The 21,163-nt window shown below is 42.2% G+C and overlaps 2 protein-coding genes and 1 pseudogene across 3 annotated transcripts; all 3 read right to left on the reverse strand.

Moving 5' to 3' along the window:
* Nucleotides 1-33: 33 nt before the first annotated feature.
* Nucleotides 34-2,738, reverse strand: LOC306663820 (protocadherin gamma-A5-like; annotated as a pseudogene). Its single transcript has one exon. The product of its transcript is annotated as a protocadherin gamma-A5-like (transcript).
* Nucleotides 2,739-12,270: 9,532 nt separating this feature from the next.
* On the reverse strand, nt 12,271-14,838 carry LOC306664312 (protocadherin gamma-B1-like; the record flags this gene model as incomplete). The annotated part of the gene is made up of 2 exons (XM_079145145.1): nt 12,271-12,360; nt 12,454-14,838. The coding sequence occupies 2 exons, from the start codon at nt 14,836-14,838 to the stop codon at nt 12,271-12,273; spliced, it is 2,475 nt and encodes an 824-aa protein (XP_079001271.1).
* On the reverse strand, nt 14,834-21,132 carry LOC306663797 (protocadherin gamma-A3-like). Its single transcript, XM_079144368.1, has 2 exons — nt 18,240-21,132; nt 14,834-15,546 (listed from the first exon to the last, which is right to left on the reverse strand). The coding sequence occupies exons 1-2, from the start codon at nt 20,661-20,663 to the stop codon at nt 15,493-15,495; spliced, it is 2,478 nt and encodes an 825-aa protein (XP_079000494.1). The 5' UTR covers nt 20,664-21,132; the 3' UTR covers nt 14,834-15,492.
* Nucleotides 21,133-21,163: the final 31 nt, after the last annotated feature.

Genomic DNA, 21,163 nt, shown 5'->3' on the forward strand with positions numbered 1-21,163 from the left:
AATCGAGTTGGAAAGTCTTTGAAATTTTGTCTTCTTCATTGCGAAAAGAGTAGGTCACTTTCCCATTGATTCCCTCATCTGCATCTGTGGCGGTTAGAGTGAGTAGCCGGGTTCCCACAGGTATGCTCTCTGGAACACTCACTCTGTATTCGGATTGGGTAAGAGGGGCGCGTTATCATTTGCGTCCAGGACTGTCACACGGATCCGCGTGGTCTAGAGAGTACTGGGTCTCCACCATCTAAGGCTGTGAGAAGGAGGTCGTGAGTGGCCTCTTTCTCGCGTCCAGGGGGCCGTTCCAACACCAACTCAGGGTAATTTTGCCCCATCAGATCCGCTCTTCACTCCAGGGAGAAGTGAGATTGGTGCTGAGCTGGTAACTTTGGAGGGAGTTCACACCCACATCCGCATCTCTTGCGAAAGGGAAGCACTAAGAGCGAGTTCCTACAGCTGCGTTTTCGTTAACTTTTACTTTTAATTCCTCGTCCCGGAATCTCGGAAAGTTGTCATTAATATCAATTATTTCCACTTCTACTCCATAAATTTTCATTTTATTCTCAACCAAGATGTTAAAATTAATCACACATCGTGCGCTCTGAGCGCAGAGCTCCTCCCGATCTATCCTTTCCCCTGTGACCAAGCAGCCGCTTCGAGGGTTCAGAGAGAAAAGCTGCGTCCTACCTCTGGAGACGATGCGGACTCCGCGCTCCGCCAGCTCCTGGGGTTGTAACCCCAGGTCCTTGGCGATATCGCCCACGAAGGAGCCTTTCTTTAACTCCTCAGCCACCGAATAGCGGATCTGCCCGGATCCTGACTGGCACAGCGTTCCCAGAAGCATGAAGGACAAAAGCAGGTCTCCGCAGCCCCAGCACCTCGGACGATCCGCCATTGCTTTCTCTTCCCTCAATTTTTCTTAGACCGGGTTCAGCCTGCTCTTTCCTTATTTCTTTAAAACCGAGGACAGCATATATTTTTTGGCGGAATTGGAATGGGCGACTTTCCCCAGAAGCTTGTCTAGTCGTGTTTAGTATGGAAGAAGCCGAGAGTCGGGTTGCTTCTGTGACAGCTTCTTTCCCACTTTGGTGAACAGCGACGCTCAGAGTCCTAATCAGTTACTACACCGATTCTATTTTTATTTTCCATAAGTTTAGCTATATTTTATTTCCAACAATTTTTGTATATACTTAATGTATTGTTGACATTGTTTATATTTAATCAAGTTTAAATTATGAAATACTTTCACAACTTCCTAAGTCCAATTATTATATTCTTTTTTACTTTCTTAGAAGTTTTATTATATGTGCCATTGAACCTAGATCCTTTATTTACCTCTTACTCATATTGAATTTAATTAGGATACCTAAATTTTTACCTCTGTCAGCTTCAAGATTGCATCTTTTTTATATTAGCATACATTTAGGAAAACCTTCGCATTTGTACATAAGAATGCCAAGGAGTCAAATCCAGTTCTTACACCTTCTCAAAAAGGCCTACTGACTTGAAAATTCTATTAGCTGTCACATGCAGAAAAGTATAAGTCTCTGTTACTTGTGAAGTCTTTGAGAAAGTTTCTAGATTTTTAATCTAAGGATATGGCAGCTGCACTGAGTTTGAGTTGGGTTAACTGCACATTAATTATATTTTCCTATTACCTTATTCAAATATGTATAGTTAGACAAGCTTTTGGTAGAAATTAATAATGACTGTGGAGGACTGGGCTTTAGTTTATCATCTATATAGGAAAGTGTACCTAGATATTTACTGAGTAGAGATTGAGTGTTTTCATGTTGAGACAGATATTTAGTGTTGTTACCTTTCCATGATAATAGATAAAGAAAAACATTATGGCTGGAAAAACAGACATTTCAAAGAGTCAATCAAGAGAGAAAAGCAATTTTTACTTAATGATACCTTGATAGAAAAAAAATTTAAATGAAGATGTTCAACATCTATATTGTTAAAATTAAAAGCCATAAAGTTTTAAGTAATGTTTAGTAGAAATGACATAAACATAGGTTGCAGAATTTTCTTCAATGTGCAATTTTTCTCAGGAACAGTTTATTAATATGCAGGAAAGGGAATGATTTCTCACATTTATTGAAATGCTCTCTTAGTAACAGATACCTCAACCCTGTTCATCCTTTTTTAAAAATACATCTGGGGTTTAAGGATGTAGCTCAGTGGTGGAGCATTTGCCTAACATATTGGCCCTGGGTTTGATCCCCAGCACTGAAAAAAAAAATTCTGGGATCCCAGGACACTCAGCTTGCTGACATTTAAAGAGTGTTGATCTTCAAATCAGTGAACAATGTCTTACCCATGTTCTGTTGTTAGCAAGTCATTATCCTGGATAGCTCACCCCACCATTTCCACAAACTGTTAAGATGAATAATCTCTTAAGTCTGAAGTGTTATGAGTTCAAGAGGAAGTAAAGTTAAAATTTACCCTGCAGGTTAAAGGAATTGCTTAAATTCTCCGCTGTAATCAACTTTCAGATGAAAGGAATATAAAGATAAGGAAGAAAAAGTATTTCTTGTGGTAAACCCTTATGGACAAATAAACTTCATACTTCAGATAGAAAACCAATATTTAAGGTTTGGTTAGAAAAGATTAAGATAATTAAGGCAGAACATTAACCAAGTCTGACTTACAAGACAATGAAATATGCAATGGAGTGTCCATCCCAGTTACATGATTTTAAAAGAAATATGGAGACCACAAGTGAAAATAAATAAATTAAAACTCACCTTCGAAATAGTATCTGAGACAAAGGGAACATCAGTGTGATCATGATTCATTTGTGGTACCCAAGAAGCATCTTCACAGAGGAGATCCTTAGGAGGAGCCATTTTTGGTGTCACGTTGAGAAAATTAAACTCTGTTTTAGCTGATTGTGAGGCAACACACACATTATAAGAATAGGGCAATGTTCCCTCACTGTGACTGGGGAGAACCCCAGGTCCAGACTTGAAACTCAAGCCTGGTTCAAAGCAACCCCAGGCAGCAGAACTGAAGGCGTGTCTCAGGCGCTGGGCAATAGCTAGAATCACCGCCAGAAGGAACAGCACAGAAATCAAGGCCAAGGCCAACACCAGGTAAAACTGCAGCTCAGTCTGGGGGTCAGTGGGCAGAGGGTCGTCGCTGAGATCTGGCAACACCTCTTGCAGGCTATCCGCGAAGATCAGGTGCAGCGTGGCGGTGGCTGAAAGGGGTGGCTGTCCACCGTCTCGCACAGCGACTAGTAGGCGCTGGCGAGTCGCATCCCTGTCGCCCAAGGCACGCGCTGTGCGCACCTCGCCGGTGCGCAGCCCTAGGCTGAAGAGGCCGGGATCGCTGGCCTGCAGCACGTGGTAGGATAGCCAGGCATTGTGTCCTGAGTCAGCGTCCACCGCTACCACCTTGGTGACCAGGTAGCCGGGTTCCGCCGCTCGCGGCACAGTGTCGAAGAGCGCTGAACCATCGGGTGCCAGCGCTGGGTACAGCACCCGCGGGGCATTGTCGTTGCGGTCTCCCACCAACACTCGCAGACTGACGTTGGCGCTGAGCGCTGGTGAGCCGTGGTCGCGCGCCTGCAGCGTCAGCTGGAAGACGCGTAGCTGCTCGTGGTCGAAGGCTCTCTGGGCAAACACCACCCCACTGTGTGCGCTCACCGACACATAGGACGACAGCACCTGAGGCTCCAGGTCGCTGGCCACGATGGAGTAGGAGACTTGGCCGTTGGGGCCCAAGTCGGGGTCATACGCACTGACCTGAGTGATGGAGGCACCTGGAGGGTTGTTCTCAGCTACATGAACGGTGTAAGAAGCCTGTTGGAAAACCGGTGCATTGTCATTGACATCCGAGATGTGCAGGGTGATGCTTATGGTGGAGGAGAGGGGTGGCTTTCCCCTGTCAATGGCTGTGATGGTGATGTTGTATTCTGGGATCTCCTCGCGGTCTAGAACTCTGTCTGTCACTAGCTTGTAGTAGTTCTTCAAGGAAGGCTTCAATATAAACTCTTCACGACCACGGATTTCGCAGTAAACTTCTCCATTTTTTCCTGAGTCTCTGTCTCTTGTTTTTATCAATGCGATCACTGTTCCTGGCGGTGAATCTTCTGGTAGGGGAGCAAATACTGAAGTCACAATCACTTCAGGTGCACAATCATTCTCATCGATAATTTCAACTTGGATACTACAATGGGATGCTAGATCTCCAGGATCTTTTGCTTCTATACTCAGAGTGTAACTGTTAGCAATTTCGAAATCCAAATTATCCTTTGTTGTGATTTCTCCTGTTCTTTTGTCTAAGTTGAAAAAATGTTCCACTTGTTCATCCACATTATGAAAGGAATAGGTGACTTCTGCATTGACACCCTCATCCTGGTCAGTGGCAGTCACCCGAAGCACTGAGAAGCCTGGGGGGACGTTCTCTTGCAGGGTGACCCTGTATACATCCTGGCTGAACACTGGAGGGTTATCATTGGCATCGGTGACTTGAATTTGGATCTGGGTAGTGCCACTTTGAGGTGGGTCCCCCCCATCCATAGCTGTTAGAACCAACTGATGAAAATTGTACTCCTCTCTGTCCAGAGAATGTTTCAAAATCAACTCAGGATATTTACGTCCATCTGGAGCCTGTTTCTCTGTTAGATCAAAGTACTCATTGTCATTAAGGTGGTATCTTTGCAGTGAATTAGGACCAGCATCTGAGTCCAGAGCTGGGTCTAATGGAAATGTTGTACCTGGTTTAGTGGATTCTCCAATTTTTAAATCAATTTTACTCTGTTTGAATAACGGAGTGTTGTCATTTATATCCTGCACAATTACTGCTACATGGTAAATATTAAATGGATTTTCAGCGACAATATCGAAATCCAGAATACACTGAAGCTGCTTCCCGCAAATTTGCTCTCGGTCTATTCTGTCAGCCACAGATAAGTCCCCGTTCACTGGATTTACAGTGAAATACTCCTTTTCTGCGCTAATCCGCAGTTTCCGGGCTGGCAAATCCAGGACACTGAGCCCCAGATCCTTGGCGAGGTTTCCTACCACTGTGTTCTTATCCAGCTCTTCTGGAATCGGGTAGTGGATTTGGTCTGGGAGAGCCGGGCAGAACAAAGACAGCAAGAAGGGCAACAGTACCTGCAGCCACAGTCCCCGCCTGCTCCTCCCAGCGCTTGGCGTCATCGTCTGTCTCTGTCCGCTGCCCTGATTCTGTGCTGGTAGAAGGAATAAGCCCTCCTCTGGATGACAGAATCCCAGGTAGGGTCACTTTTCCTGCTTTTGTTTTCCGTATCTGAATTTGTACTGACCTCTTCTATGTGTGTGGTTTGAGCAGGAAGTTGTCCTCTGAGTCTCCCAAACGCGTCTTCCCATACTCTTTTCTTTTGACTTACAGCGACGCCCAGAGGTTTTCCCAGGGAACTGCACTAATGGCTTGTAAACGTTTGAAGTTTACTTCCCTCTTTTTTTTTTTAAATCATAGAGTATTTATTTGTATTTAAATAGACTGTATAATGATATTGTTCCAAATTCTGAAGATACATATTGCATATTTTTAATCTGATCTCTGTATCGTGTAAAACATTTACTCTCAAGTGAAATAAGTGTTATGTGGTGTCATGTGTATTCTTTCAGAGACATGTGTTATATAATGCAGATTTTAATAAATGTTATCTCCCTTTTACACAAATGCGAGCATACAACATACCATGCTTTTCACCTTGTTTATATATACCTATTTATATTTATATATTTAAATACGTATAGTGTGGGGGACTCAGCATATCTTGAAGGTTATCTCATACCACTACACAAAGAGGTTCCTCATTTCTTTCTTATAGCTATCTAGTTGTCCACCATGTGATATACAATAATTTTAAAATCAGAAATATTATTTTCTAAGAGAAACATAGTGCCCATTCAAACAAAAACATATTTCCCATTGATATTAGGTTATAAATTATCTATGGTTTTTCTAGGCATTAAAACATGTACCCGTTTGATTCTGGAACATACTCTTAATGCCAACATCTGAATATATTTGATTCAGTTGTAGATAAACTGAGCATTATGAAATTATATGTGAAATATTCACTTATTTCCTCTTTCTTCCCCTCAACTTAGCATATTACATCATATCTCATTTGAACTTATTCATTTGCACCACACCTTCCCATGAATACAAAACCATGTAGAAATTACAACTCTCCTTCTGAAATTGGGATGAGCCATAATCCATAATCTTGCTACATCTTCCAAATATCAAAAAAGTCCTAAATTGCTCAGGCATGGGCATTCAGGAATTGTGAACAAACCTACAGAACTATATGAAATCAAAAGGAACAAAACTTTTATATATCCCTTACACACAAAACATTTTATCCTGTATCAGTTCATTTTGGTGCCACACAGTGATAGAACTATTTGAGAACTATTTGTAGGAATAGGGATGGATAGGGATGAAGTCAATTTACTAAGCATCATGAATTATACAAATTCAGAATCCAAGTCACAGTCTTTGTAAGAGGGTTAGCTGATGAAAAAAAAAAAGACTTCAAAAAGTTATGCTTTCCTTAGAAATCAAGGTGGGACTCAGCAGTGATGCTGTGATATGTAATTTAGAAGCTGTTAAAAACTCCTACAGGGTTGGTGGTATACGTAACTCAGTAGTTAAGCACTTGCCTAGCATGCTCAAGGCCCTGAGTTTCATACACAGCACCACAAAAAAAATGTTCTCCTGCAATTTACTTAAATATGAGTGAAACAGAATGGGCAATATTTTTGGTAATCATGGAATTGCACCAAAGGAATCACACAAATTCATTGCTGGTGTATCTCAGATCAGTAACAGCAAAATTTGAAATATACCATTCCATTGCGATAATAACCTTATTAAAATTATTTCTAAAAGTTAAACATTTTCTCCATTATTATAAATTTCACTGTCTGATTTAAATGAAAAAGGAAAGAAAAGTAAGCCTCAAGTAAAGCATGGTAGAGTGTAAAATGAGGAAATTTTTAAAATATGCAGTCCACATTCAACATTAGCATCATGAGAAAGAATGCTATAAACATAAATGTATACAATTGCCTTCTATTTCACAAGTCTTATCTAACCTTTTAGCAATATATATGAGAAATCAGCATTTAAAAGAGTGAGTGGAGCTAGGCTCAGGCTCAGTGGTGCGTGCCAGCAGCTTGGGAGGCTGAGGCAGGAGGATGGAGAGTTCAAAGCCAGCCTCAGCAACTTAGCAAGGCACTTAGCAACTCAGTGAGACTCTGTTGCTAAAAAAAAAAAAAAAAAAAAAAAGACTAGGTATATGGCTCAGTGGTTAAATGCCCCTGAGTTCAATTCTTGGTATCAAAATAAATAAATAAATAAATAAATAAATAAATAAATAAATAAATAAATAAAGTGACTTATAGGCATAAAATTAAGACATTCCTACTGAAAGTAAACTGAATGAAGACTAAAGAAAATAATAAATGATCACCACTGGGGAGATAGCTCATAATGTAGTGCTTGCCTAGCATACCCAAGGACCTGGATTAAATTCTCACCATTTCCAAAAAGAAAAGAAAGATAAATGAATGAATAACTTCTTTTGTTTAATATATGTTATTTATAATTATTATTCCTCCCCATTAAAGCAACAAAATATTAATAAAGAGGTGCTTTTATTTGGTATACTACATATCTTAACACAATTGGCGACATTTACAAAACTGTGCCTATGTTTTAGTATGGTAGGATCTATTACAGGATTGACTCACCTGAGGGTTGGGGTCTCCTTTAGTTTCAACTAAATCCTGAGATACCAGAAGAGGCTCATTTTTCTCACAGCTCTCCTGGCTGATGAGCGTGTCTGCATAGTTGGGCTGAGGGAAGATCAGGTGGCTCTTCCTGGAGTCTGCAGTGAGGGAGACCTCATGGGAATAGGTCTGCAGGAAAGCCTGCATCCCATCCATGCCTACAAATTGCGGGGCAGACATGCCAGTAAACCCACTACTTGCAGCATGAAGTAGACGAGTCATGTGCCAGCGTCGTAGCCTGAGCGCCAATAGCAAGATGACAAAGGCAAGGAAGACACAGGACACAGCAGCCACTGCTACTACCAAGTAGAGGGTGAGGTCTGAATCATCAGGGTTGGTGGTCCTGATGCTGCCCAGATCTGCCAGAATATCAGGAATGCTGTCTGCCACAGCTATGGTGAGTGTGACAGTGGCTGAGAGAGGGGGCTGGCCATGGTCCTGGACAGCCACCACAAGACTCTGCTTCAGCACATCTCTATCCAGTAGGGCCCGTGCTGTGCGCACCTCACCGGTATGCAGTCCTACTGAGAAGAGTCCTGGCTCACTTGCCTTGATCAGGCGGTAGGACAGCCATGCATTCTGTCCTGAGTCTCTGTCCACTGCCACCACCTTGGTCACCAGATAGCCAGACTCTGCAGAACGAGGTGTCAGCTCCACACCAGTAGAACCATCAGTGGGGAGGGTGGGATACAGGATTTCAGGGATGTTGTCATTCTGATCCAGCACAAACAGGCTCAGGGATGCATTGCTGCTGAGTGGAGGGTTCCCACTGTCCCTGGCTGTCACCAGTAGCTTCAAATGTTGGAGCTGCTCATAATCAAATGAACACAGTGCATACAGAACACCAGTGTTAGAGTTGATGGAGACATAGGAGGACAAAGGTGTCCCCTGGACAGTGTCCTCTGTCAGAGAGTAGGTGACTTGGGCATTCTCACCACTGTCAGGGTCCTGGGCTGTCATGGATAAGATGGAGGCTCCTCTGGGGTTGTTTTCCAGAATGTAGGCAGAATAGGATGCATGAGTGAAAGTGGGTGGATTATCATTGATGTCTACCACCTGCAGTGAGATATAAGTCTCTGTAGACAGAGGTGGAGTTCCATGGTCAGTGGCAGTTACTGTGATGTTATATTCTGAAACTTCTTCCCTGTCAAGAGTTCTGTGTATCAAGAGTCGATGATAATTTCCATAGGTCTTTTCAAGCCTGAATGGCAGATTATCCAGAATAGAACAAGTGACGAGTCCATTCTCTCCTGAGTCACTATCATGCACATTGAAAAGTGCAATTACTGTACCTAGAGAAGAGGTTTCTTGGATTGAGCTGGAGAGAGATGTAACTGTGACTTCTGGAGCATTGTCATTTACATCCAGAACAGTCACCAGTACCTTACTTCTGGCTCGGAGACCTGGTCCATCATGAGCTTCTACATCTATGTTATAAAATTCAGAGTCCTCATAATCTAGATCCCCCAATATTGTTATATCCCCAGTTAGAGAATTCAACTGGAATAGCTGGGATATTTTGTCTCTCACTTTTCGGAAAGAATAAGTCACTTCTCCGTTGGTTCCTTCATCAGGATCAGTGGCTTTTATGGTGAGTAGACGGGTGCCCACAGGCAAGTTCTCCTGAACACTTACGTGGTACTCTGGTTGAGTGAATACAGGAGCATTATCATTGGTGTCCAGAAGTGTTACCTGAATCTTGGTACTGCCAGAACGAACTGGGTCACCTCCATCAAAGGCAGTGAGGATCAGGTGGTGAACCGCCTCTTCTTCTCGATCTAGGGCCCGCTCCAGCACCAACTCTGGGTATTTAATTCCATCTGCCCCGCTTTGCACATCCAGTGAGAAGTGAACATTTGAGCTGAGCTGGTAACCTTGCAGAGAATTTACCCCTACATCCGGATCAAAAGCTTCAGGCAGAGGAAATCGTGTTCCAGGACTTTCATTTTCAGCAACTTTTATTTCCCTCTGCTCTATTCCAAAGGTGGGTGAGTTATCATTAACATCGATTATTTCCACCTCTATTCCAAAAATCTTCACTTTGTCCTCTAGGAAAATTTCCAGGTTTGCTAGGCACTTTGGAGATCTGTCACAGAGCTGCTCCCGGTCTATCCTGCCAGCGGTGACCAAGCTGCCGCTTCTCGGGTTCAGAGCAAAGAGCTGTGTTTTACCTCTGGAGACGATGCGGACTCCGCGCTCCGAGAGCTTCCGGGGCTCCAGCCCCAGGTCCTTGGCAATGTTGCCCACTGCAGAGCCTTTCTCCAGCTCCTCAGGCACGGAATAGCGGATCTGTTCCGCCTGTGTTTCCCACAGGGCCCCCAGGAGAATGCAGATACAGATCAGTCCGCTGAAGTCTGGTGAATAAAGATTAGCCGCCATTATAGCCCCTCTCCGGAATAGCCCGGGCTTGGGTGTTCTCTCTGTGGAGGCCCGAGGAGTCCTACGATCTGTTGGTTCTAAGATAATGTACCTTCATCAATGGATGCTGGAGCTCTCGGGGGTCCAGTCTGAAGCTTTCCTAAAGCCTCAGAACCAGTTCTTTGTGCTGCGGAAATCTTGTTCGAATTCAATTTCTGATTCTTTTCCCCCCCGATTGGTGAACAGCGACACTCAGAGTCCTAACCTGTTATTGCAATTTATTCTAGATAATAAAGTACCCACTTTTCTACACCTTTTCCATTCCTAATCTTATTTCTCCCAGGGAGAATAAAAGCCAAATTCTTGTTGTTTAATTTGCAATGAAAATACAGGAATGACCCAAAGCTTCCTCTACAATAAACTTTATTATAAAGTTATTAATTTTCTTAGAGAAATAATGTGGTGAATTTGGGGGCAAAGAACGCTTTTACCTCTCTTCAGTTTTTGCATTCTTCATCCCCATAGCCCATTTTCGGTACAGTGTATTGTGTTACGGACACGTTAATTCCTCCCATGAACGAGGGTGAATTTGAAAAGTGGAGGAAAACTATAGATGAAAAGACAGTGGCCATAGAACTTGGAGACCCAGCTCTAGTCCCTAACTATGCAGAACCAAGTTTCCTCATTTGAGTTCAACCTTTCAAACCTGGGGCAAATTTTCAATTCCATTACAAGAAAATTCCTGTTGTTCAGGAGACAGTCTTATTCCTGTGCAAAGGGACTGGTCAAAAAAGATTCTATGTTTTGAAATAGAATTTGCTTGTAATTTTGTATACAGGAGCTTCTAGGCCACACGTATACCTCTGACTGTGCTGTTCACAGCAGTGTACTCAACCTTCATAACAGCAACTTGCATATGTAGTGGGCACTCAACAAATATTTTTCAATGTTTAGTGAATGAATTTCCCATGAAAATGTAAAGCCTCATATAAGCAGTAAGTAACTCTGATGTTAGAAAAAAAATTCAGGATAAAAAGAAAAGTTAAACTGCACTGTAAAGAACAGATAATATTTCAGTGCTTTTTTTTCATATAAGACACCAGTGATCTTATTTTATCATTACAAATGGTATTATTTGACCATTATTTCTAAGTTTCCTATAGCCTTGATTTTAAAAATAACCAGTAAAGGTAATATTTTAGTAGTTATATATGAATTACTATTGCATGTTTCATAGCTTTACTAAGTAACTTGAGATAAAATAGGAAGTCATCAGTTCTTGAGATGATTCCTCATTTCACAATTAGCACATAAAAAAGACTCAAATTTTGGAGGGCATTTGGAGATGTAGCTCTGTGGTTGAGTACTTGCCTAGAATGAATGGAATTCTGGGTTTGATCCCCAGCACCAGAAAAAAAGAGGAATGGCTTATATTGTAATGAGATACAAAAGTCTACTTACTATACAGAATTCTAAAGTCTTCAAACTTTGAGAGAGTACATTAAAGGTATTTTCACAGTCCTTAAATTGATGGGGAGTATGAGATTAAAATGAGATGTTTTGGAAATAAATTTGGTGATATGCATAAAAATCTCTAAATGCTTGTTTATTTGACTCAATTCTCAGAAATAGTAAAGGAATAATAAGACAGATAAAATGCTTTATAAATAAAAATGTTAATCTCATTCCTTCTTATAATAATAATAAAGTAAAAACAGCACAAAAGTAAGAAAGTCAAGAAAATTATGAAATATCCTTAAGTGAAAGTGTTAGTGAGAATAATATTGATCCAAAGTTAGTGATTCAAATGTGACAGTCTTTGCTACTTGAGATAATACAAGTGCTAAGAAGCTTAATTATTGGAAGGCTGCATTAAACAAATATGTTTCAGCAAAAAGGTAAACAACTATAATGCAGCTGATGAAAACGAACATGAGCTTTAACTTGGGCAGAAAGATGCTGTGGACACATTAATAAAGGGTTAAGTATAAACTTAAAAATAGTTTCACACATCAACTAAGAAAGGGCATTGCTATTACTAAGGGTGTTGATGTCTAGGAAACAGCTCCCTAGCAAGAGTTGCCAACTGTAGAGAAATGCCAAAAGTAAAGACTGAAAATTAGTACTCAGGTAATTTTGATTGAGCAATCAAAGAACTCATCTCCACCTTTACACCTATTCCTTGCCTCACATTCTGCAGACAACCTTCCTTTAAGAACCATGAAAATTGGCCAAAATTAATTATGCACAATTGAGAAGTGACTACAATACATAAAATGTAAATAGGCTTATGAAAACTTACGTGTGAAGAAAAAGAAGAATCGCAAGAGAGGTTAAGATCTTCATTATTGGCACAATCAGCTACAGAAGGGTCATCACACAGGAGATCCTGAGGGGGAGCCACTTCCGGGGCTATGTTGAGAAAATTAAACGCTGTCTTTGCAGAATGTGAAGCAACGCATAGATTGTGGGAATAGGGCATAGTCCCCTCGCCATAGTTGAAGGGACCCACAGGTTCAGACTTGGAACTGAGACTAGACTGAAAGCAACCCCAGGCGGCAGAACTGAAGGAGTGTCTCAGGCGCAGGGCAATAGCTAGAATCACCGCCAGAAGGAACAGCACAGAAATCAAGGCCAAGGCCAACACCAGGTAAAACTGCAGCTCAGTCTGGGGGTCAGTGGGCAGAGGGTCGTCGCTGAGATCTGGCAACACCTCTTGCAGGCTATCCGCGAAGATCAGGTGCAGCGTGGCGGTGGCTGAAAGGGGTGGCTGTCCACCGTCTCGCACAGCGACTAGTAGGCGCTGGCGAGTCGCATCCCTGTCGCCCAAGGCACGCGCTGTGCGCACCTCGCCGGTGCGCAGCCCTAGGCTGAAGAGGCCGGGATCGCTGGCCTGCAGCACGTGGTAGGATAGCCAGGCATTGTGTCCTGAGTCAGCGTCCACCGCTACCACCTTGGTGACCAGGTAGCCGGGTTCCGCCGCTCGCGGCACAGTGTCGAAGAGCGCTGAACCATCGGGTGCCAGCGCTGGGTACAGCACCCGCGGGGCATTGTCGTTGCGGTCTCCCACCAACACTCGCAGACTGACGTTGGCGCTGAGCGCTGGTGAGCCGTGGTCGCGCGCCTGCAGCGTCAGCTGGAAGACGCGTAGCTGCTCGTGGTCGAAGGCTCTCTGGGCAAACACCACCCCACTGTGTGCGCTCACCGACACATAGGACGACAGCACCTGAGGCTCCAGGTCGCTGGCCACGATGGAGTAGGAGACTTGGCCGTTGGGGCCCAAGTCGGGGTCATACGCACTGACCTGAGTGATGGAGGCACCTGGAGGGTTGTTCTCAGCTACATGAACGGTGTAAGAAGCCTGTTGGAAAACCGGTGCATTGTCGTTGATGTCAGTAATGTAGAGGGTGATGCTTGCTGTGGAGAAAAGGGGTGGCTTTCCCCTGTCGGTGGCTGTGATAGTAACGTTGTACTCTGCAGTCTGTTCCCGGTTTAGGGCCCTGTCAATCACCAGCTTGTAATAATTCTTGGAAGTCGATTCTAATTTAAAGGGAACCTCTTCCTGAATATAGCAGGTCACCAGACCATTTTGCCCAGAATCCTGATCTCGCACTTTAATGAGGGCTATTACGGTTCCAAGGTTTGAGTCCTCTGGAATCTGGTTAGAAAAGGACATGAATGTCACCTCTGGGGCATTGTCATTTTCATCAACAACTTCAATCTGAACATTACAGTGAGCTGTGTGTACCCCTCCATCCTTGGCTTCCACACCCAACACATATCTATTCCTTTCTTCAAAGTCCAAAGTGCCAGTAGTTGTGATAATGCCAGTATTTGGATTGAGATGGAAAATGAGGCTAGTACTGGTGGGGGCATTGAGGAAAGCATAGGTGATCTCTGCATTAATGCCTTCATCCTGGTCTGTGGCCATCACCCGAAGCACAGAGGTTCCCTGGGGCATGTTTTCTTTGAGACTAACTCTGTATATGTCCTGGCTGAACACTGGAGCATTATCGTTGGCGTCAGTGACTTTGATCCTGATGTGGGTGGTACTACTTAGAGGTGGTTCCCCACCATCCATGGCGGTTAGGATTAAGTGATGGGAACTCTGATGTTCCCTGTCTAGAGGTTTCTCCAGCAGTAATTCTGGGTATTTACTTTCATCTGGGCTTTCCTTTGTCAACAGAGAGAAGTGTTCATTGGGGCTGACAGTATATATCTTCAGTGAGTTACTTGCTACATCTGCATCTTGTGCAGAATCCAGAGGGAATTTTACCCCTGGTAAGGCTGACTCACAGATTTCTAATTCAAACTCTTTTGCAATGAAATGTGGTGCATTATCATTAATATCTTGGATTGCAACAATCACGTGAAAAATATTCATTGGGTTCTCAGTGACCGATTCAAATTCCAGCGCACACTCAGATTTTCTCCCGCAAATCTTCTCTCGATCTATCCTGCCGCTCACTAACAAGTCCCCACTCTCCGCACTAACATTGAAATAATCCTCTGCACTAATTCGCAGTTTTCGAGCTGGCAACTCCTGGACACTGAGCCCCAGATCTTTGGCAAGGTTCCCCACCAGAGAGCCCTTGGCCAGCTCCTCTGGAATTGAGTATTGAATGGGCTGGGAGATGGCCCCATAGAACAAAGACAGGAAGAAGGGAAACAGTACCTGACTTTGCATTGTAACAGCTTCTCTGATGCTCTTCTGCTTTTCTTGATCTGTCCAGGAAGCTTCTTTTCAAGGTTTCTCTGGGATATTTTTTTAAAAAAAATCAATGACAGTACCCTAGACTTTTGTGATTCCAAGGTAAGACTATTTACTGGGCTATTGAGGGTGCACCACAGCAGCCAGCGACTGCTTTCTGATATATGCTGAAAAACAGGAGATCACTGGCTTGACTCTCCTGCAGAAATGAGAACTGTTCTCTTCCCTTTGGTCGACAGCGGCGCCTGGAGGTTGTTTTGAATAACTGCGTATTACCCAGCTATTTATCCTCAGAGTGCAAACTTTTTTTCCTATATGCCTTGTCTTTTAATTTGCTTGAAAGAACCAAATATTCATATTTTCCTTTAAATTTGATATTTTCCTGTTTATCATCATCTCACAAATATCTTCATCATTTTGCAGTCTTCTTTTTTCACTTCACAAGGCATAAATCATTTTTTTCCAGTTTTGGGGGCAAATATATCTTCAGTGATTTTACTATATGGTATTTATGAACTCAGACATGACTGGTGTTTCAAAAAATGTTAATGGATTTAATCTGCATTTTTAGTGGACTATGATTCTTACCTTTCTTCAAATTCATAGGAATAACTTCCATTATTTAGTATTTTAATTTCTCCATATATATTTCATCAGTCCACTAACACTTTTCAAAGATACAGTCTGTGTAAAAGAGGGAGTTAAAGGCCCTAGAATTATTTTAATGTATTGTTCTTCTTTATAAAATATAATATGTCTAGTTAAGTAGACAAGAGTCTGATATCTTATTAAAGGGACCAATTTAGTATTTGGGCACACACATGCTTTTATAATGATTAATACTGTATAAGCCATATTTGTTTTTATGAAACCATTTTGTTTTATTGTATAGACCATATTTGTTTTATGAATGCATGTGCAATACTCTGCAACTGCAATTCTCAGCTTATCAGTTTATACCATTAATGAATATAATGGTAATTCCTGGAGAGATACTGAGGATTCTTAGACACTCTATTTTATAATTTATCCAGGTCCTGCATAATTTAGAGAAGCAAATCCCTTTATTTCAAATACATTATCCACTTAGATGCTGCTATAGTTTAAACATGTCCCCCAAATTTTATGTGTTGGAAATGTAATTCCCAATTTGTTAACTGTATTTGGAGGTTGGACTTCTGAGTGGTGATTGAGTCATGAATTAATCTATGAATGTATTAATAGGTTATTACATGAGTGACTTTATGAAAAAAGCAGCCACCTCTGACTCTGTATTGTGAAGTGATGTTCTCCATATCATTACCCTATAAAAAGACCCTCATCAGATGCTAAGCAGATGATGGCACCATTCCCTGGGACATCCCAGACTCTGGAACCATCAGATAAACAAGTATCTGTTCTTTATAAATTTCCCAGTCTCAGATATTTTGTTACAGCAACAAAAAATGGACTAAGATGCCAACTGAACAATTATTCTACTATTTTGCAGTGCTGACTCATACTCATCTCACACACCACTCAAAATAGACTATTATCTACTTTCCTAAGACATGCTTTCTTTGGTTTTCTTTAGTTCATGCCTTTATATAATCTGTTCCTTTTATTATGTATTCTCCTCATTTTCTTTCTAGTAAAATTTTTCCCATCCTTCAAAAAATCATTTTTAGTGAAAATAGTGTGTCTGAGACTTTTTCATTGTCCACACAAGTAGAGAAATTTAAATGCTCAGTGTCTTTTCAGGATACACATGTAGTCTATGTTTCATATGGGATTTGCAGAAAATTCTCCTTGAGTATATTCCCCTGGAAATAACCACTAAATATTTTTTCTCTTTATGAAGAAAGTGATACCAATACTATAAAGATGTTCCCCAAAAAGATATGCCAGAGGTTATGTGACTTGTTAATTCTGTGATGTGTTTGAACATCTGAATGAGAATATATCTTTCTCTGCTTATGATATTTTCTTCAGGCTCAACATCTCACACATTTGAATGTATCATTTCCTAATATGCTAAGGGAAAGAATTTTTTCCTTTGAGATCTAATTAAATATATTTTGGTCCAATTTTGAATGACCACTTATGATGAAATTCATAAATTTCAAAATGGTCAATAATTTCTGGCTCAAGAAAGTTGTAGAGCATGATTAGAACTCCTATTCCATTATTGAAATGGATGGTCTGGAAATCTCTTGCAGAGACTGAAACATATCTCTACTCTTTAAAGCCCTTCCCAATGAGGAATAAATACTACTCTGAGGTGCATAACGATTGAGGCAAGTGAGATTTTCACATACAAGCAAAAGACTAGAATCAAAACAAACCCCTCCACACGAATTTTAGGCACTTAAGATTAAAGCATTTGGCTACTCTTCATAGTCATATATATAAATAGATATATCTCCTTGAGATGATGATATATATCATGGTATAATATACACACACATATGCATATATATCGTTGAGATGAAAAGAGTGTGGTACAGCTTGGAAGAAGTCAAACATAATTTTAAGTTTTATATATACATATTTTAACTTATTTGTATTTATTATATAGTTTTAACTTGTTTGTGTCAGTCAGGATAGGTTTTATAGGTAGGAATGACAAACTTCATATCACAGTGATTTAAAATGTAAAGGGTGGCCAGTTACTCATGAGGCTAAGGCAGAAGGATATCAAGTTCAAGGCCAGCCCAGGTAACACTGAGGTGTAGCTCAGTGGTAGAGCACTTGCCTAGTATGTAAAAGGCCCTGGGTTTAATTCTCAGTACAGCAATAAATAAATGGTAATATAAAATATAAAAAGACAGTACTGGGGTATAATTCAGTAGTAGAGTACATGCTTTGGATGGAGCAAAGTCCTGAATTTTATTTCCATTTTAAATCCTATTTATCACAAGTAAATCAATGATAGCACACAGGTAGAAGGATCAGCCACAATTTCGTTTCCTTTGCTTCCTTCCTTCCTTCCATCCCTGTCCTTCCTTTTTCTTTTCTTTTTCTTCTTCCAGAGCTGGGAATTGAACCCAGGGCTTAGGGCATACTAGATGAACATTCTCCCACTGAGTTTCACTCCTTGAAGTTGTAGTTTCAAAGTATAGCTTAGTGATCTGGATATTCTGACAATGGCAATTAGAGCTTCCTCTGAGAAGAGACATATGCTATTTCCATTTTGGTCAAAATTAACCACCTAGACCTACTCAGTCATAATTCTACCATACCCCTCCCATAGACCCAGAAGAAGAAAAGGACAAATATTTAGACAACAGAACTAATGACTACCTCATTGCTTTATTTCTCAAATAAATGTGTTAAAGCTTTTTAAATAACAATGGCATAACTGTTCTTCATATTATTCAAAGAAAGAAATAACTCACCACAAGTAGCTTGGAGTCTCCTTTGGTTTCAAGCAAATCTTGAGATACCAGGAAAGACTCGCTTTTCTCACAGCTCTCCTGGCTGATGAGTGTGTCTGCATAGTTGGGTTGAGGGAAAATAAGTTGACTCTTCCTTGAGTCCGTGGTGAGAGAGACCTCTTGGGTATATGTCTGCAGTAAAGCGTGCACTCTATCCACACCCACAAAGTGTGAGGTAGGCATGCTCACCAACCCATCTCCTGAAGCCTGGAGTTGGCGCGATGAGTGCCAGCGCCAAAGTCTGAGCACCAGCAGCACGATGACAAAGGCAAGAAAGACACAGGAGACAGTAGCCACTGCCACCACCAGGTAGAGTGTGAGATCTGAATCATCAGGATTGGTGGCAGTCCTGATGCTTCCCAGGTCTGCTAGGACATCAGAGATGCTGTCTGCTACTACTATGGTGAGTGTGACTGTGGCTGAAAGAGAGGGCTGGCCGTGATCCTGCACAGCCACCACAAGGTTCTGCTTGAGAGCATCCCTGTCCAGTAGGGCCCTTGCTGTGCGTACCTCACCGGTATGCAGCCCCACCACAAAGAGTCCTGGCTCACTGGCCTTGAGCAGACGGTAGGACAGCCACGCATTCTGGCCTGAATCTCTGTCTATTGCCACCACCTTGGTCACCAGGTATCCAGGCTCTGCAGAGCGGGGTGCCAGCTCCACACCAGTGGAGCTATCTGTGGGGATGGTGGGGTACAGAATTTCAGGGATGTTGTCATTCTGGTCCAGCACAAACAGATTCAGGGATACATTGCTACTGAGTGGAGGATCCCCACTATCACTGGCTGTCACCAGTAGCTGTATATCTCTAAATTCTTCATAGTCGAAGGAACGCAGTGCATACAGGACACCAGTGTTAGAGTTGATGGTGATATAGGAGGACAGTGGTGACCCTTGGAGGGTATCCTCAGTCAATGAATAAGTGATGCGGGCATTGTTGTCACTGTCTGGGTCCTGGGCAGTAACAGAGAAGATGGAGGCTCCTCTAAGGTTGTTTTCGGGAATGTAGGCAGAAAAGGAAGTATGAGTGAAGATAGGTGGATTGTCATTGATGTCTGCCACACGCAGAGTTAGGTGAACGTCTGTGGACAAAGGTGGAATTCCTCCATCTGTGGCTCTCAAAGTGATATTATATTCAGACAGTTGTTCACGATCCAGAGATGTGACTGTCACTAAGCGGTAATATTGGTCTATTGATTTTTCTAAATTAAATGGCAGATTTCCCAAGACAAAAACTGTGACTTGTCCATTCTGCCCAGAATCTCGGTCATGCACATTGATAAGAGCAATTTCTCTTCCAGCAGTAGCCTCTTCTGGGACTGAGTCTGTTAGGGAAGTGATCGTAAATTCTGGGGCATTGTCATTCACATCTAGAACTGTGACTAGAATCTTGGTTCTTGAAACAAGACCTGGTCCATCTTGTGCTTCAATTTTAATTTCATAAAACATGGCGTCCTCATAGTCCAGACTTTTTAATATTGATACGTCTCCAGTGACTGAGTTGAGATAAAAAACCTGAGTGATTTTGCCAGGCATTTTATCTAGAATATAGGACACTTGAGCATTGAATCCTTCATCAGGGTCTGTGGCACTCACTGTGACCAGCTGGGTTCCCACCGGCACATTCTCCTGGACACTAACATGGTACTCTGACTGAGTAAATACGGGTGGGTTGTCATTTGCATCCAAAACTATCACTTGGATGCACAAGTTGCCTGAATGGACAGGGTCACCACCATCAGAGGCAAAGAGTTCAAGCTTGTGTACTTCCTTTTTCTCACGGTCCAGTGCCCGATCCAGCACCAACTCTGGATACTTGGTCCCATCAGAGACGCTATTCACAACCAGAGAGAAGAAGTCATTGGGGCTGAGCTTGTAGTTCTGCAAAGAATTAATGCCTACATCTGGGTCAAATGCAGTTTTAAGTGGAAATCGGGTTCCAGGAACTGTTAATTCACCAATTTTTATTTCCAATTCCTCTGTTAGAAAATTAGGAGCATTATCATTAATATCTTTAATTTCTACTTGTATTTCAAAAATTTTCAATTTATCCTCAATCAGGATGTTAAATTTTACCACACACCGCGCGCTCTGAGCGCAGAGCTCCTCCCGATCTATCCTTCCCCTTGTGACCAACGTGCCGTTTCGCAGGTTCAGAGAGAAAAGCTGCGTCCTACCTCTGGAGACGATACGAACTCCGCGCTCCGCCAGCTCCTGGGGCTCCAGTCCCAGGTCTTTGGCGATGTTGCCCACGAAGGAGCCCTTTTCCAGCTCTTCCGGCACCGTGTAGCGGATCTGCCCGGACCCTGTCTCACACAGAATCCACAGGAGCACGCACAGCAGAGCCAATTCTCTGCCGTTGCGAAATCTCAGGCAATCGTTCATTTCCTTTTTGGTGAATATTTTTTCTCTGAATTCTGTTCCAGTTTCCCTCGATGAACTCCAGTCTTATTTCCTCAGGGAAGTAAGTCTTTCATGGGCTTAATTCATAGGCCATAGAGCTGGTTGATAAATGGCATGAACTTGGTAGGAGCTCCTAATCTTCTCAGTCTGATTTGCTGGGTCTTTGCGTTTTAGCAAAGGAAATGGTGGACTAGCTCTCCAGTTAGTTTTTCCTTCTTGAGTAGTCAACAGCGACACCCAGAGGCCTTACCGTTTAGTGCACACTCTCAGACGAACGGGTTATTATTTTTGTTTCCCAGTTGAAGTCAGATGGAATGGGACTGGTGTTGACTTCATATAATTGAACTGACATGTATTAAAGGTTCAAGATAACTTCTTGGGGAAGCTACGCATTAACCTTAACTCCATACATATTGTTTCAAACTTGGTGGAGTTACTGATTCCAAATATTCAGTTTAAGAATCACAGTAAATGAGTCATAT

Source organism: Sciurus vulgaris (genome assembly GCF_902686455.1).
Source record: "Sciurus vulgaris genome assembly, chromosome: 6".
Taxonomy (NCBI): domain Eukaryota; kingdom Metazoa; phylum Chordata; class Mammalia; order Rodentia; family Sciuridae; genus Sciurus; species Sciurus vulgaris.

Coding starts and splice junctions, on each gene's coding strand:
- LOC306663797 (XM_079144368.1), bottom strand. CDS start 20,663: ATGAACGATTGCCTGAGATTTCGCAACGGCAGAGAATTGGCTCTGCTG. Junction 15,547..18,239: donor GAGACTCCAAGCTACTTGTG/GTGAGTTATTTC, acceptor TCTTTTACACAG/ACTGTATCTTTGAAAAGTGT.